General features: G+C 35.9%; 1 protein-coding gene across 2 annotated transcripts in view; it reads left to right on the top strand.

The window, feature by feature from the left end:
- The window catches only part of PRKG2 (protein kinase cGMP-dependent 2), an 89,264-nt gene that overhangs the window by 24,262 nt on the left and 47,809 nt on the right, over window positions 1-17,193 (top strand). For both annotated transcript variants that reach the window (XM_028508250.2, XM_028508251.2), the window contains exons 3-6: window positions 2,293-2,459; window positions 7,077-7,190; window positions 8,548-8,653; window positions 11,658-11,721. In XM_028508250.2, the coding sequence (XP_028364051.1) occupies window positions 2,293-2,459; window positions 7,077-7,190; window positions 8,548-8,653; window positions 11,658-11,721 (451 nt within the window). The remainder of the gene's footprint in view (window positions 1-2,292; window positions 2,460-7,076; window positions 7,191-8,547; window positions 8,654-11,657; window positions 11,722-17,193) is intronic.

Below are 17,193 nucleotides of genomic sequence, written 5' to 3'. Positions count from 1 at the left end.
CAAGTACACTAGGATTTTAGAATAGAATAAAAATTCTGTGAGATACAGTGTCTAGGCAGGATTCATTAGAACATAAAGGATTTCTTGCTAGATGTGTTCGCAAGGTTTTGATGGGTTGAGGGGAGAAGAAGCTAAGTAGAGGAGAAAGCATGTGCTAACCCTGAAGATAAAGTTGACCAGCAGAGGAGATAGTGAGGATACCAGCCCTTCTGTGACAAATGATTTTTTATGACTAAGGACTAGATGGATATAGTAGGGCCATGTGGTTGGAAAGGGGGAAGACCACACTTCAGGATGCTGTTTTCTTCTATGGGCAATTGGGTTTTCAGAGTGCAGTTGACCCTTGAATAGCACAGAGGTTAGGGGCACCGACTCCCCTGCACAATCAAAAATCAGAATATAATGTTTGACTCTCCCCAAACTTAACTACTAGTAGCCTACTATTGACTGGAAGCCTTAGTGATGACACAAACAGTGGATACACAGATTTTATATATGTATTAAATACTGTATTGTTACTATAAAGTAAGCTAGAGAAAAGAAAATATTATTAAGAAAATCCTAAGGAAGTGACAATACATTTACAGTATTTATTGAAAAAATCTGCATATAAGTAGGTCTATGCCATTCAAATCCATGTTGTTTAAGGGTCAGTTGTACTTCCATGGAACGTTAATAGAAGTCAAGTCAAAAAAATAAATAAATAAATAAGAAAGACATTGAGCTTTGGGAAACATTGGTTTAAACAAATTTGTTTACTGCAAGATTTCTTTGAATCTTTAAAGTATGCATTATGAAATTCCAATACAGGGATGTGTGGGCACTGAGGGAACATTTGCTGGAATGATACGTGTTTTGAAAGGACCACAAAAGCTGGGGCTCGGGGGGTATTCACATTTCTCCTACTTGCACTTAAGTATGTCTAGCAGAAGTATTTTCTCAGTGCTTATTAACTGAATGAATTGATTTTAGTGGATGAAGGAAGAATTAGATGAAGGTGAAGTCAGTTTTTTGGCAAGATGAACCTGATATGGTGGTATAGGGTGGTCTGTAGGGGTATGCTGCTAGAAGCTGAGATACAAAAAAGAAGCTGTTAAGGTTGTCAAGACCTAAGATTTTTTTTTTTTGACCAGGGTACTGTGGTTGCCATCCTTGAAAATGGAAACCAAATGGATAAAAGTGATATTTATAAGGAGAATTGACAAGATTGACAAGAATTGACAAGATTTGGTGATAGATTAGATTACCAAAGTGATCTTCCCTTCCCTGAAGGAAGAGGGAAGCTCTTAAGGTACTCAGAGTCTGGATGGCTCTGAGGATGATGGGATCACTGTATGGAAGAAGGAATTTCTGCACAGGACTTTGTTCTGTTTCCTTCAGGTAGCCTGATGATCTGATGGATATGGTCATGAAAGAAGGGTCTATTTCCATGACATTTCACCTTGTGTATGAGAACTTGCTATGCGGAAAAAGATAACAAGTTTTCAAAAAATAAAGCTCATGATGAGAGAGAGTTTCAATGAAAAATACATTAAAAATAAATCACACTGAATTTGAGTGAGGGCAAACATTTTGTGCAAAGATTCTTAACCCACAAGGCAACACGTTTTCTAGTTCATTGATTTTATAACAGCTACATATAAAATATGCAAATGAAAACATTTGAAGTGTGTGGCAATGAAGAGTAATTATTTATAGCTACTTCTTTTCTATAGAAAAAGTAGACTATTCTAGTATTATCAACTAGTGGGTCTTGAATTTGGTGAATAAAAAGGCTGTGAGATTGCAAAAATAGGTTGTCTAGTCTAGACACACTAAGAGGCAAAACCTAGGCACAGGGTAGTGGTAAGGATTAAATAATATATAAAATAACTAGTGCCATAGGCATTATGCATACCTACATACATCAGTGAATGATCTGTGTTGTAGTCTTTAAATATACCTTCTATCTACAACCAGATTTTCTTTCCACCCAAAGTCATCTATTCAGTAGTAGCACATCTAGGAATCTTGAGAGATGCTACATTTGTGATGAAGGAAATTAGGAGTGATAATCAGCCTTGGTGTAATAATAATTACCAAAAAGTATTCAAAAATATTTTCAAAGATTTTTACATGCAAATGATAGTAGTTACAATGGTCAAGTGTTGGTGGGGCTAGAAAAAAATTTTGTCCTGCTGGAAAAGTTATAAGTAGATAGGTAGTTGTATCAAGACTCAAAATGAAGTGAATCTAAATAGCAAAACATAATTTTTATTCATCATAACTAACATATATTTTCTATTACACTAGTGAGAAGAAGCTCATTACAGATGCTCTTAATAATAATCAATTTCTGAAGAGACTGGATCCTCAGCAGATCAAAGACATGGTGGAGTGCATGTATGGAAGAAACTACCAGCAAGGGAGTTACATTATCAAGCAAGGAGAGCCAGGAAACCACATCTTTGTGCTGGCAGGTGGGTTTCACAGATGTTTCCAGTTATCTGTAACAAATATTTTGCCTATTGTGTTATGATTTTTGCAAATATTTATAGAAATGCAAAATAATTTTCTGTGTTTGCAGGAAATATAACAGATCAAGCTCATGAAATAGTAACATTGTTGATCAAATCATGATGATGATAATACTTAACATTTACTGAATACTTTCTGTATGTCAAGCGTCCCACTGAGCACTTCACAGAGATATCCCATTCATTTTCTCATCAACTCTGTTAGGCAAAAGTTGTATCTCCATGTTACTAATGTGGACTGTGTCACAGAGAAATTAAATAACTTCCAGGGCCACACAGCTCTTAAGTGGTGGAGGTAGGACACAGACTTGGTGATCAGGCTCAGGGCCACACTTTGAGTCACAGTGTCACTCACTCAACAACTCCAAGAAGGTGTTTCCATTCAAAATACTCTGCTTTTGTTGACATTTTTAGGTCATTGTACCAGGAAAAAGAAAATGATTACCTTTTTTGGAGTTGTAAAATATTTTGGCTATATACCATAATTTGAAAGATAATTTGGGTATAGTTTAGCCAACAAATCAAGTGGAGTGCCTTAAAATTAAAACTGATGTTTTAGAGCCATTCACATGGCTTTCTTTACATATGATCACTTGAACATGCTTAACATGCTGGGAAGATTATAATGATTAGATAGGTAAATGGTTTATTTCTCAAATGCATGTCAAATGCGTAAGTCTTGTAGTGGTACACAAAATCTTTTTTATTTGTCTTAGATAAAGAAGCAAAAATGATCTGAATACGGCTTATGGCTATTGAACACCCTGTCAAATTCTGAATTGCCTCAACTTTTTGAGTTTTAAGGAAAAAAGTTAAACTGGCTTACTCAGATGGAATTGGTGACCTAAGATATGATGTGGCCTTCTATTTTACATTTTAGTTCATGGCAATCGAAGCAATGCTTATACATTTTTTATTTTCAAATTACTTTTATTATAGCCTCAAAACTATATACAAACACAACACCAGCACATGTGGACATATCTTTAATACAAAAATACCAAAATAAATGTATAAGCTGAATATTAACTAAAATTACAGACTACTAAAATTTAAGTTAACATTAATGCGAGAGACGCTGTAAAGTTCACTAAGTCACTTTTTACAGTTGGTCTCTAAGTTTGGCATGTTCTAGCAAACAAGTGCTAATACAGTGATCTTGCCACTTCTCAGGCAATGCTTCTACAATTCTGGTTGACTTTGGGTGTTCAGTGTGGGACAGAAGTTGCCCATCTAAACAAATTAATAAGCATGTGTTATTCTATGTATACTATGTAAAAGTTTGTTTTCATATACTTTGATTCTTTAAACAACCCAGTCTCATAATTATTGATTTATTATTTGCTATCTACATCTTTGTAGACAAACTTAAAATTCTATAGCCCTTCCCAAGTAATTATTTTACCCAAGAAGTGAATTATAGTCTTCATTTATGCAACCTTCAAGATTTTTAAAAATTATTTTATTGTTGTTCAATTACAGTTGTCTACATTTACACCCTACCACTTCCCCCCACCAGCCAAACACACCCTCCTCCCTTGGTTTTGTCCATGTGTCCTTTATAGTGGTTCCTGAAAAAGCCTTCAAGATTTTGAGGACAGGTAATCAAGAGTAATTTTTCCCTCTTCCAATTTTTTTCTTGGCCGTTTCACTTCTAGTACTTCTAGCAGTACTAGAACCTTCTGGCAAGAGAAGATAGGTCATTAAGTCAGTAAATATTTATGGAACCTACCAGGAAAAGATAAGAAGCTCATGTCAGCCCATCTTGTTCCTTGCCAGTGAGTGACTCTGGTGAAAGGCTCAGGAGGAGAGGAGTTGGAGCAGAAGGCAGCATCAATACAGCCATTCTAACCAGGGCTCTAGCACACAGGGAAATGAAAATGGGACAGTTTATTTGAATAAATTATGTGTTATCTGAGAACTGAATTATCTGATTTAACTGATGTTAATTAAAAATCTCCCCCTCATAAAATATAGCATTTAATGGTGAATTATATTTAGCATAAACTTTTGATATTCCATATATCTTCAGTATTGCTCAAGTCCAATGAGACATAACCAATTAGAAAAAAAATTGAAATGTATTAAAATCTATGCTACCAACTTGACAGTAGCATTAAGTGGTCTCAATGGAATAGAATTTAGTTGTAATGAGAAATTATTAATTTTTTCATAGTTAATTTATAGGATTTGGAGTCAAAACAGAGTTCACTTATTGATAAAATATAAATTCTTTCAAAATCAATATCTTTTCTGATTTGTTCACTTCATCTCTGGCACCTGGATCAGTTCCTGCATCAGAACTGCACTATAACTACTCACATCAGATTTGTTGACTGGATGGACAGAGACGATCCAGTGCTACTTAATAGTGAATCAGGAGAAGGAATAATCCTAATAAGAATATAGGGTTTTCTTTGCATACTTTTTTTGGTTAGGTTAGGTTTTATTTGCATTTGTTCAGAGGGAAAGGAAAATCGAATCCTCAGGGGTAAAAAAAAAAAAAGAAGCATGAAGAAGTACCTGAAGTGCTGCCTCTGCCTTCCTCCAGTCTTTGCCTAAATGAAAATTGGTTTCAAACCCTTTTTTATTTTTCATAAGACTTTATTTTTAGAGTCTTTTTCATTTTATAACAATATTAAGAGGGAAATATAGAGGTTACCCATATGACCCTGCCCCCACACATGCATAGCCTCTCCCATTATCAACATTACTCACCAGAGCAGTACAGTTAAAAAATTATTTTAATTATTTTAATTTAATTTTTGTTCTGAGGATGCACTTATATTAACATATCATAATCACCTGAAGTTCATAGTTTACCTTGGGCTTCACTCTCAGTGTGATTCTATGGATTTAGACAAATGTATAATGGCATGTATTGTTCATTGTAATATTATATAGAGCATTTTTATTGCCCTAAAAATCCTGTTTTCTGCTTATTCATCTCATTCACCCCAGCCCTGACACACTGATCTTTCTATTTTTCCATAATTTTTCCTTTTCCAAAATGTCATACTGCTGGAATTGGTTGCTTTCACTTAGTAATATGCATTTAAGATTCCTGTATGTCTTTTCATGGCATGATACCTTATTTCATTTTAGCATTGAATAATATTCCTTTGTGTGGATGGACCACAGTTTGTATATTCATTCACCCACTGGAGGACATATTGGTTGCCTCCAAGTTTTGGCAATTAAGAATAAAGCTGACATAAAAATCTGTGTGTAGGTTTTCGTATGGATGTAAGTATTCCCTTCTTTTAGGTAAATACCAAGGAGCATGATTGCTGGATTGCATGGTAAAAGTATATTTAGTTTTGCAAGAAACCACCAACTGTCTTCCAAAGGGGCTGTACCATTTTGTAGTCTCACCAACAATGAATAAGAGTTCCTATTGCCCCATGTCCTTGTCAACATTTGGTGATGTCATTTTCCTGATTTTGGCCATTCTAATGTGTGTAGTGGTCTCTTTGTTATTTTAATTTGCATTTCCCTATAATGTTTGTTGTGGACCAGCTTTTCATATGCTTACTTGCAATCTGTGTATCTTCTCTGGTGAGTGTGAAGGTCTTTGACCCATTTTTCAGCTAGGTTATTTGTTTTCTTAATGTTGAGTTTTAAGAGTTCTTTGTATATTCTGAACAACATTCCTTTATCAGATGTGAGTTTTGCAAATCTTTTTTCTCCCAGTCTGTGACCTTTTTCAAGCATTCTTCTTAATGACTTCCATTTACTAATTCATTTCATTGAATGAGGGCTTAGACACCTACAGAGGCTTTGTAAAGTAACTTCCCTGAGGACACACAGCCAGCAACTAGTCAGAACCAGGCAGTCTGGGCCAGTCTGGGCAGAAATGCAGGGCCAGTGCATTTCTCGGTTATGACAGTGTAAACAGCTGTGATGTGTTCCCAGTACATACAGTAATTAGTGCTTTTTGTACAAGAGAATTTTTTTCATGGATTAGAATGAATTTTAAATAAAATGCTTGCCATTCATGTAACAATGATAATATTCACAATAACTAACACTTACATAGCATTTACTATGTGTGAGTCATTGTTCTAAGTTCCCTACCTATATTAAGTTATTTATAGCTCACAACAAATGCATGAAGTAAATATTATTATTTCCATTATGGACAAGGAATCTAAAGGAAAAACAATAACTCTCTCAAGAGTAAGTGGCAGCCCTGGCTGGTGTGGCACAGTGGATGGGGCACCAGCCTGGGAACCAAAGGTTCACTGGTTCAATTCCTAGTCACAGCACATGCTTGGGTTGTGGGCCAGGTCCCCAGTAGGGGGCGTGTGAGAGACAACCACACATTGATGTTTCTTTCTCTTTCTCCCTCCCTTCCTCTCTCTCTAAAAATAAATAGATAAAATCTTTTAAAAAATAGAGTAAGTGGCCAAGCTGGTACCAGTCTGCATTTTTAACCACTTTAGTATATTGAGAGTCATAAGATATCTTAACTTTATACATTGTGTTCTTTCTGTTTATTTTTTTTTTAATTTATAGAATCCAAGCAGATTTTGATTTTTTTTTAATTCTACCTGATAGAGGGCCGAGTAGAGGTGTCCCAAGGGGAGAAATTGCTGCCATCCATTCCTATGTGGACCACGTTTGGAGAACTAGCCATTTTATACAACTGTACAAGGACTGCATCTGTGAAAGGTAACTGGAGGTGAAATGTTGTAGCTTTGAACTGTTATACAATGTTAGAGATAATCTAGTTGAGTCATTATTGCATCCTAATTTAGTCTTTTTGGCTCCCATTGTGACCCCTATACTCTTATTAATAGGAATACTATGCTCATAGAAAGATTTACATTAAAGCACTTGTTTAAATAATTCAAATTTGAAGGAACTTTCCCATCAGGTACCTGTATGTAATATACGACCATGGCTTTCAGCTGAATTATTCCAGTTTTTGTTTTAATTATCACTTTTTTTTGTTTTTGCCATGTAGATACCTGCTTTTGGCTCATTCAGAATGTTTGCTTTCCATTGTCTATGAGGTTTCAATCATATTATAAACCATAAAAATTAAACCAATGAAAATGTATAACTATCAAAAATGATGTGAATTAACTAATGAGAGTTCTCATGAATGACTTTTGAAATTAGTTTAATTGCTTCTTTTTAAGGTTCCTGTTTTGACTTTACTCAATCTTGAGTTTTCTTCTGAGTTACTTTGATGAGCTGTTTCTCAGTATTTGGGTCTGGGTTCCATGTCTCAGCACAGCTACAGTGTTTGGTGAACATACGGGGTCAGGGCTTCATTCTAAACCTGAATCAGAATCTCTGGCAATATACGTTTAACACGAATGTCAAGATGATTCTAATTCACGCTAAATTTTAGTAAACCAGAGCTTTGGATTTTGATCCATTTTGTAGATTTTCATTACTCCTTTTAAAAATAATCTTACAACCATAATTTCATATAGATATTTTAGAGCTGGTACTTCTGCTTCTCTTCCTGTTTAGATTTTGTCCTTGCTTTTAAATTCTTTCCTATAAAAAAAAAGAAGTAACCATAGAGACCCTTAAAATATATTGGCTCTTTTTAGCAACAATCTCTAAACAACAGAAAAAGACATAAAAACATATTCATATACCCAGAGATCTTTAACTTTCAATTATCTGCGTGTGAATTCTCCTTCACTCTTTGGATTAGCCACTGGCTTTCTCTTGTATCACTGCACAAATCTCAAATACAGCCTGATGATGCAGTGCTTAATTGGGAATTACAAACTAATTTTAATATCATTTTTAGCAAAACATAATTAGAAAGAAAATCTTTTGTTCTTCACTTCCAAACCACTGTTCATATGAAAGCCAAAAATGATTTTATAAAATTACCCACTATTTGTATCTCTGCTTCCTTCCATTTGCATGTTTAAATAAGGCATTTTCCAAGAAATATCATTTTATGAGAACATATTCAAATTTATTGATTAACATTTTGGAATGTTTTCTTAATGTGGGGCTAAATAATATTTTATTACTTTCTTGATTTTTTTTTCTAAAGCCATTACCAATGTGAAGACTTGGGCACTAGATCGAGAGGTATTCCAGAATATAATGAGAAGGACAGCTCAAGCTAGAGATGAAGAGTACAGAAACTTCCTCAGAAGGTAAGAGTAACACATTTGTGGGAAGAACAGAAGATGGCGTAGCAATTTTGTGGATATGTTGGCTTTGTCACCATAATTATTTCACAATAGCTTCTCTTTCTTAAGCATTTTCAACATGACTCAGCCAGAAATATTTCTGTGCAGTAAATGCTACTCTATATAATATTTAATTCATATTAACTTCACGCAATTACTCATGATTTATTTCTCCTGCTACTTTGCCCATGTATAGATGGAGTCACTGTATATAGTATAGAAAACTACAAAAACAAAACAAAAAATCCTAAAATATTCACCTGGGTTGCTCAGTTGACTTCATAAGATATTATATCGTTTGGAAAAAGATAGCAAAAGATAATGTTTCTCATAATGCTTTGCTTAGAATAATATTGAAATTATTCTATTTTACTCTTCTTGCTTGCTTTATCAGAGGCAATCTTTTTCTCAACTGCATAGTTGGACCATCTTCTGGATGGCTGTATTTGTAGCAAATTAACATGCCAAGAACGTTACAATGCTTGCCATGATAGTGTGGACTCTGGGAACATGCTCATCATACTCATTTTGTGAACTGTTCCATACCTCCAACTGTTTGGACACATAAAACTATAGAGAAAGAAATACCTATGTAACTGAAGAAGTCAGTTACACATTAAAAAGATTTTTGGAAAATATGTTTCTCATTTAAATGATTTCCCTGTTTTGTTTTTCTTTGCACCAGTTTTGACAGTCTCTGAAGCTGCAATACATACTGTAATGAGCCGTTACCTATGATACGTGGAAATAATAAAATGTCTGGCAAAAATAAACTCTAAGTTCTTTTTAAGTATAGTGATTTTATCTTGCAGATATAGTGTGCAGAACCAATGATTTTAGGGCTGTACAGTACCTCACATATAGTGAAGACTCAATAAATATTGAACACACACAGTGTCCTAATCAATAGGACACTGAGGGTGTTAGGTTTTCTCATGTAGAATCTTGCTGCTTTCCTCTCCCAGAGTCGATAATGACTCCTGGCAGAGAGCTACAATAATGACAAGTAGGTGCTGCCTTACTTATGCCAACCAGTGCCTTAGTGTAGGTGATCTCAAAATTCGACAGCTGAGCAACACAAGTCAGCATTTAAAGCTAATGAACCACACCTATGCAAGGGAAAAAAAGGGGGTGGAGGTAAGTAAATAAACCAGTGCTTGTGGTTCACATTTAAATATCTGAGATAAAACCTGAACCACCAAGCATAGCAGTTCATTCCCATGAAGTCTAGTGTGTTCTGGCTTAGTGAATTTACTAGTACATATTCCCCCCCTTTTTTTTCTTTCCTTCCTTCCTTTTGTTATCTTATTCATTCATTTATTCAACAAATACTTATTGCCATGCCCTAAACATGGTCGATTCTGTGGTAATCAAGATAAACCTGATCTTTGCCTTGATGGAGGGGAGACAGACAAAAGATTTTTTTTTCACATCAATTTCCTCACCAATCCCCAAAGATAGTGGTTTACAGGAGGGATTTTTCACTAATATTGGAGATCCCAGTGTGGAGCAGAAATGGGACCTTCACGATGGGCATGCGTTAATTAATGACATGTTCCGGTTACACTTTTACCTTTTCATCAATAAGGAGACATATTAGAGAAATACATTTTTTTTCTTTCATAACACAGAGTAAGCCCTTTCTTTTTCCATTTAAATCTTTTTATTGTGAAGTATGCTGTGTATCTAAAACATACATGGTACACATGTAATTTTAATACAAGATAACAAAATGAGCACCATCAAGCTACTATCTGACCCCGGAAGTAGGAAGTTAGTAATGTGGTTCTCATGTGCTCCCCCATGTCACTTCCAACCTCCTATGCCCCTCTTTTTGGGGTAGTCTGTGTTTTGAAGTTCAGTACTAATCATTCCCTTGGTATTCTTTATTATTGTGCCTGTGGCTTGATTTAGCCTATTTTTGCACTTCATTAAAATATGGTGTTATTTTTGCAGCTCAGTATTTTTTGCTAAGATTTATCCATCTGGTTAGTTTAGTCATTTCTCCTGTTGTGGAGTTCTGATACCTGCTCTACCACAATACACTGGTCTGCTCTGCTCCTGGGTGTCCTTCCAGTGTCTGGCAATCGCAGACAGTTCTGATGCACACCTTCTCACACGCGTCTCCTGGCTGTGTGCCTCTCCGTGCACATGTGCAAAGGGCTGTCTAAAGCTCCATTTTCAAAAATCAGGTCCAATCATGTATTTTGAATACCATCTTTTTTCCTTAAGGATGTCAAATTTTAGATGGTAAGAAAGACATTTACTTTATAGAAATTTTATCAACCATCCTGAGTAAAAATGGGTGAAGTAGAGGGGAAATTTCTCTAATAGAGCAATTTAATCGTCTTGATTGGTTCATCATACTAGCGGAATTTCTGATTTTTTTCCAGATAAGTTTCTGTATTCTATTTCATTTTCTGTATATTATTATTTGTAAAAATGTTTCTTTTACATGCTTCTGGCTATCATTAATATGAAAAGGCAATATAACATAACTCATCAGAGATCATTTTCATGCTAATTCCTGCATTCTCCCCTGAACTCACTCTTTACTTAATTACAAAGATTTAGATGTAAATCTGATCTTCTTCTGGAAGCAGAGCTTCCCACCCATGCTTGTAAGAAATATTGATATATGGAGAAAAATGTATTCTCAGAAGTGATTCATTTTGAAAACCAAAAACAAATATAATTTTTTTTATTCCTCAGACAAAATTTGATTTTTCCTTTTATGGTAGCTTACTGTTTTTATTTATTTGTCTATGATAAATGTCTGTGATTATATATGCTCACATAATTTTAATGTATTTGAAATTTAGTTATTTATGTGTGATATATTTTGAGGTGTACTTGGGAAAATTCAAAGCACATTTTTTAAAATGCATGTAAAGATTTTTGAATCTACATATAGGTATATATTTATAGATTAATTTTGTAAGATAAATGTTTCTTTTTAATTTTGAAGTGTATCGTTACTGAAGAATTTACCTGAAGACAAATTAACCAAGATCATTGACTGCTTGGAAGTGGTAAGAAATTTTAAAGCAAAAAATTCATTTTTAAGAGGTTGTGTAATCTAGTTATTATTAACACTGTAAATGAACAAAAAGAAAAAGATGTTAGATCACCAGTCTACAGAGACCAAGAGCCATTTTCTGTTGTGAAAAAACACTGGGTCAGTTCCCACTGAATTATGGGGCTGCCATAGCTTTAGATGACTCTTCTGAAATGTATGAAACAAAATTGAATTTGCATGTGTAAATTTGGTTTACATATTTTAACCTTTTTAGTGTATTTTATAAAGCTAATCTGCCTTACTCAAGAGGCATTTGATTTTCTGCAATTAACATCATCATCTCTTATAGAGTTTTTATATTATAAAGAAGTCAGTGATGCATAATTAGGAAATAGAGTTCAGAAAAGGTATATTGGTGCTTTTGGTGATAGGCTTCTGAATCAGGGCTGTGAAACACTTTATACTTGAAAACTCTAGGCCATGAAAATACATTAGGGAAAAAAAACTGCACTTAAGAAGCACTTTATTTCAACATCTAGGGGGAAAAACGGCATGTTGGAATGTGTTCCAAATCTCATATTAAGTGTCACCCAGATGGTTGGTTCTAGTCCAAGACTAGTCAAGTCTTTTTGTGAATAATGTTTTTATGACATTTACCTTAGGGTCTAATGATATGCATTATACGAAAACCTTCAGATTTCAGAGATTAAAATTCAAAGCAAATAGCCTCTCCATAACTTTTCTGGGGAGTTAATTTCATTGAAACCAAAATGGCGTTTCCGGAATTTAAACGTAAGTAAGGAATAGTTAGTTAAGGAGTCAAACGCAGACTCTAAGCTTTTATGAAGCTGTTCTCAGCAGGAGACAAAAAAAAAAAAACCCAAAACCCTGCAAGACTGATTGTTGACAGATTCATGCCTCTGTCAGTCACAATATACGATGTAAACTAATATCTGTTGAGAAGGGAGCACTGATCATCTAATCGTTAAGTGTAAGTGACACCAGTAATGTTTCCATTTACAAGTCATGGACCCCATCCAGCAGTTTATCAAGGACAGGCCACGATGACACAGTGCTTGGCCTTCTGTCCCCAGGGTGTTCAGTTATGAAGTCATTTTCAAGAGGACTGCTTGCCCTGAATCTCTTGGGATTTTCCCAGTGTAACATAACCCAGCCACAGATGTTACAAATTAATAATTCATCCTAATTTCTGAGTGTTTTTTTAAACTAGAGAGGCCCTATATTTTTTGTTAGCTGAGGAAAATCTGGTTTTAATATAATACTAATAGAGTAGATTCACCAGAGGGGAATTCCATGCTGACAGTAAATATTAAACTTTAGTATCATTAAAAATAAATGGTAAATTAGACATATTTATAGCAGCCACAGGCAACAGCTACAGAATATATAGATGGGGTCGGGGGGCTCAAATCCAGTATTAATTAACACACAATTCAAGTTTGAGAGTCTCATCTTTTAAAGCACTCTAGAAAGGCTTTATTATATCTCAGCATTTGCAGGCAGCAGCATGGTTTATAAAGAACTCTTTATTCATACCTGGCAAACACATGTGACTTAGTAACATGTGAAAATTTTCAAATGCAAAAAGTGATTAACAAGGGAGAAATGGAATCTGCGTAACTCTGAGAAATGCACCCTAGTTAGCAGCATAGCTTGGACTTAGGACCCACCAGCATGGCCCAGATAACAGCACATCACTAATGCATCAGCGTTCAGATGGAGCGCCCGCTGAGCCTGGGACCAGCTGTCCCACACACTGGCTCTGTGATTTTGGTGAAAAACAGGTTGAATCTGGCAGGCTGTTTAGAAGTTGATCTGGGAGTATTTAAATTTTTATGCAAGGACCAGGAAGGAAGATCAGAACTTCCCATCACCAAGCAGTTGATCTGATGTGTTGTTTGTTAAAACCTTGATTGTCGAACTCCTAGACCAAATGGCCCCAACTGTATAGGGTTCCAGTAGCATCTCTTGCATTAGGTCAGATCACCCAGAACACTCAGCCCTGGAGGCAGATGTTGCCTGTAAGTTTCTCCTTCCATTCTGATGTGGAAAGGAGAGGGAATAGTACCAACATATTCACTGGTATGCTTTAAGTGTTAACAAATGAACATCATTTGCAAAGCAGTGTAACTATTAATGATAATAAAAATAATAATGTGACTTCTGCACCTGGCAATGGTTTAGCACAGAGAGGAAGGAATTTCTGCTCCTATATGTGGTGATCAATCCAGAGAGCATGGAATCTGACTGTGGTTGATGGAAAGTCACCTAACTCTGTTTCAGAGCTTTGGAGTTTGACCCAGTGACCCTCTGCACTGACTCTGATATACCATCTTTCACGAAACTGGGGGTGTGGTGGCAGTGGGGTGGGGTGTGGTTTGTGGAATGTCCTAGTCCTTACTCAGATCACCCATGGTGCTGCTTAAAAGACAAATTCCAAGGTACCACCCACACTTACAGAATCAGAAATTCTGGTGGAGTAGGGGCCCAGAAATCCACACTTTAACTATGTGAGTCGTATGCTTGCTTATTAAAGTTTGAGAAGCACTAGCTTAAAGTTATGAACAGAATACCTGTACTTAGAGTTTGCCACAGTCTGCCTCTTCATTCAGGAATTTTCCTTTTTTTTTTTAAATCCTGTTTTAAAAGTCTAGTCTTCCTTATAGTTCTTGCTAACACATGTGTAAGTCAGAGGGTTTCTCACTTTAATGATTACACCTAGAGCCATGAGAAAATTGAGGTAATCATAGATTTTGCCACAGTTTATGAGCCAGGTAATTAAAGGTGGGGCAGCTAGGTGTTGTAGAATGTTTACTAGTCTAAGGTCCAGAATTAGGGTTTGTGGTCAAGCCTCTGTCACCAGCAGCTGTCAGGTAATTGTGGGGTCTTCTCATCTATAAAAATAAGGGGGCAGTGGGCCTCATATCTATGGGCTCTTTCAATCTTTTAGTTACAGAATTCTATGTAGTTGGCTTACCCAAGTCAGGGGGATTAGTGTTGGGTTTTATTTCATAGGCTCTGGTTACCTGGAATTAAAGCAATGAGGCACTAAAAATTGATAGGGTCCCCTGATCCAGGTATGTTTGCTTTAACATTTCTAAGGTGTTTTAACTGTTGTCCTTGTGCAAACAAAAGGTTGCTAGTGATGACCAAAATACCTGTGTACAGTTTCTTAAGCAATGAACTTTGGTGCACAGCCACATGGTGCATGGAGGGGAGTCATGTGTGTGTGTCTGGTTGCATATTCTCAATACTTGTTTCTGTCCACACCCTAAAGACTCTAAGAAGATCCTAGGCTTTTTTCTTTGTCTTTGTTCTTCATACCTTTGGTTTTCTTCTGGTTTTATATATATTTTTTATAGATACTCAGGCTCTCGCATTTTGCTAGACTATCACAGAATGAACATTTTTTTACAGTTAAAAAAACTCTTTTATCTTTAGCTGTTCCTGCATGTATAGTTTTCTTCTGACCTCTACCTCTCATTTTGTCCTGGTATTATTTCCTTATTTTTTCTGCTTGACATACACTCGTAGGTACTCTTTGGATTTATAGAATCTTCTTTTTCTTCTTCTTCTTTTTTTTAGAAATAAGTTAATTTCTGTCTGCTTATATGGCTAAGGTTTTTCCCCTTTTGAAAAGAATTACCTCCCAGAAACTTGTATTTTAAAAGATGACCCAGATAAAAGTTCATGAAGAAGACCAGATGTTTGCATTTCAAACATACAGGGAAAGAAATGGAAGCACATCCAAGGAGGACTTTGGTTTCATAAAGCTAACTATCTATAAACTTTTTGAGATGACTAGTTAGAATCTTCTTTTAAAAAGTCTTTTTCACACTGTGGGGCACAACTCAATAAGTCATAAAAACAATTTAGAGGAACTTTTTTATATCAGAGTAATAAGTATAAATATTGTTTTGAAAGACATGTTTCAGTTTCATACAAATGTCTTTGTATGTTCCTGCTTACATGTATTTGGATGTGCATGAAAAATGTATTTCTAACTGTAGGTCAGAGTGAAAAATGGTTGGAAACCATTACTCCACAGGATAGGGTCTATGGCTTCTTGGTCCTCTGAGGACCCCTTTGCAACATAACCACAGGACAATAACCACACTGTTTGCATTTCTCTTTTTGGTCTTGGTGACCACCTGGCTAGACTGGTTGCACTCCCCACTGACAAACACTGGCCAGTCTAGCATCACAGCCAGTACTCACCACTATATATTTTTGGTCTGACCTACATCCACAGCCTTTTCTGATCTATGAAGTTACTGTCAACAAACTGGGAGGTATTATTTATCTTCCTCCCATGGGTTAGGGTGACAAAGAACCAACCCTGGGAAAAATATCACTAAGAAGGTTGTCCCTTAAGAAACAACAAAGCTCTTTCTTAGTGTTCCTTTTCAAACTTCTCCCCTTTTAACTAAACTGATTGACAGGAATTAAGGCTGTGCATCTGTACACATCAAAAGTCTTTATAATACCTGAAAAACAACCTCATGGCACTTCAGAAATTCTCCACACTCCTCTGCTCCATGTGGCAGATGATACCAGGAGAGACTGAAGAGCATCCTGAGACAGGAAGTCTAACATGCAGTTTTAGTAAAGAGGATTGAACGTGATGTAATGAAGATGCCTGGACTGCAGTGTGGTGCTCATTTCCTTAACCTATAAGAGTCATGATCATCTCAAATGTAAAGTGTATGTAGCAAAGGCTTGTGATAAAGCTAAAATGTGAAAGATGAAAGAATTGGAGTAAGCAAACTGAGATGCAAAAAACTCAAAATACTATTTTCCAACTAAAATAAAAGTTTGTCGCTTGCTTACATAACAGTCCAAATAAGATGGTCACTTTTGGATCCAAAGAATTATTTAGGAACCCAAGGTGATCTCTTCCAAGAGCTCTCTTGGCCATGCCATTATGATTGAGGGAAAAGCAGGAGGACCCATGCCTGAAGTGGTTCATGGGCCTGGAGTGCAGGAGGCACACATCACTTCATCGGGGAGGCTGAGGGTGCAATTTACTGTGGAAGACTTCAATGACCAGCTCATGGCCTCATAATTCCTCACAGGAATTACCAGTCAGCAGGTGCCTGGTATGTACCGGATGTGCCACCAGGTTCTTTAGATACAGTATCTCACCTGGTTCTCCAACAATGTTAAGTGTGGTGGGTAATACAATCTTAACTTTACAGAAAAGGAGACTGAGGTCCAGAAAATTTAAATAACAGCTCAGCAAACCATTATCATCCTCCTTAATGTGGCAAACATTGAGTTTTTACTATTTTCAAATGCTTTTAATGTTTCCAAAAAAAAGACTGTCTTTAGTTGGCTTATTGTGGTAGATAGAATGGACCCCCCCAAAAGAAAATGTTGAGATACTGATCCCTGGAATGTGGGAATGTTTTATTATATAGCAAAAGGGACTTTGCCAATATAATTAAGGTTATTGACCTTAAAA

The sequence above is a fragment of the Phyllostomus discolor genome, chromosome 1, assembly GCF_004126475.2.
Source record: "Phyllostomus discolor isolate MPI-MPIP mPhyDis1 chromosome 1, mPhyDis1.pri.v3, whole genome shotgun sequence".
NCBI classification, from domain to species: domain Eukaryota; kingdom Metazoa; phylum Chordata; class Mammalia; order Chiroptera; family Phyllostomidae; genus Phyllostomus; species Phyllostomus discolor.
The sequence above is the reverse complement of the archived record's forward strand: the minus strand, read 5'-3'. Positions and strand labels throughout refer to the sequence as shown.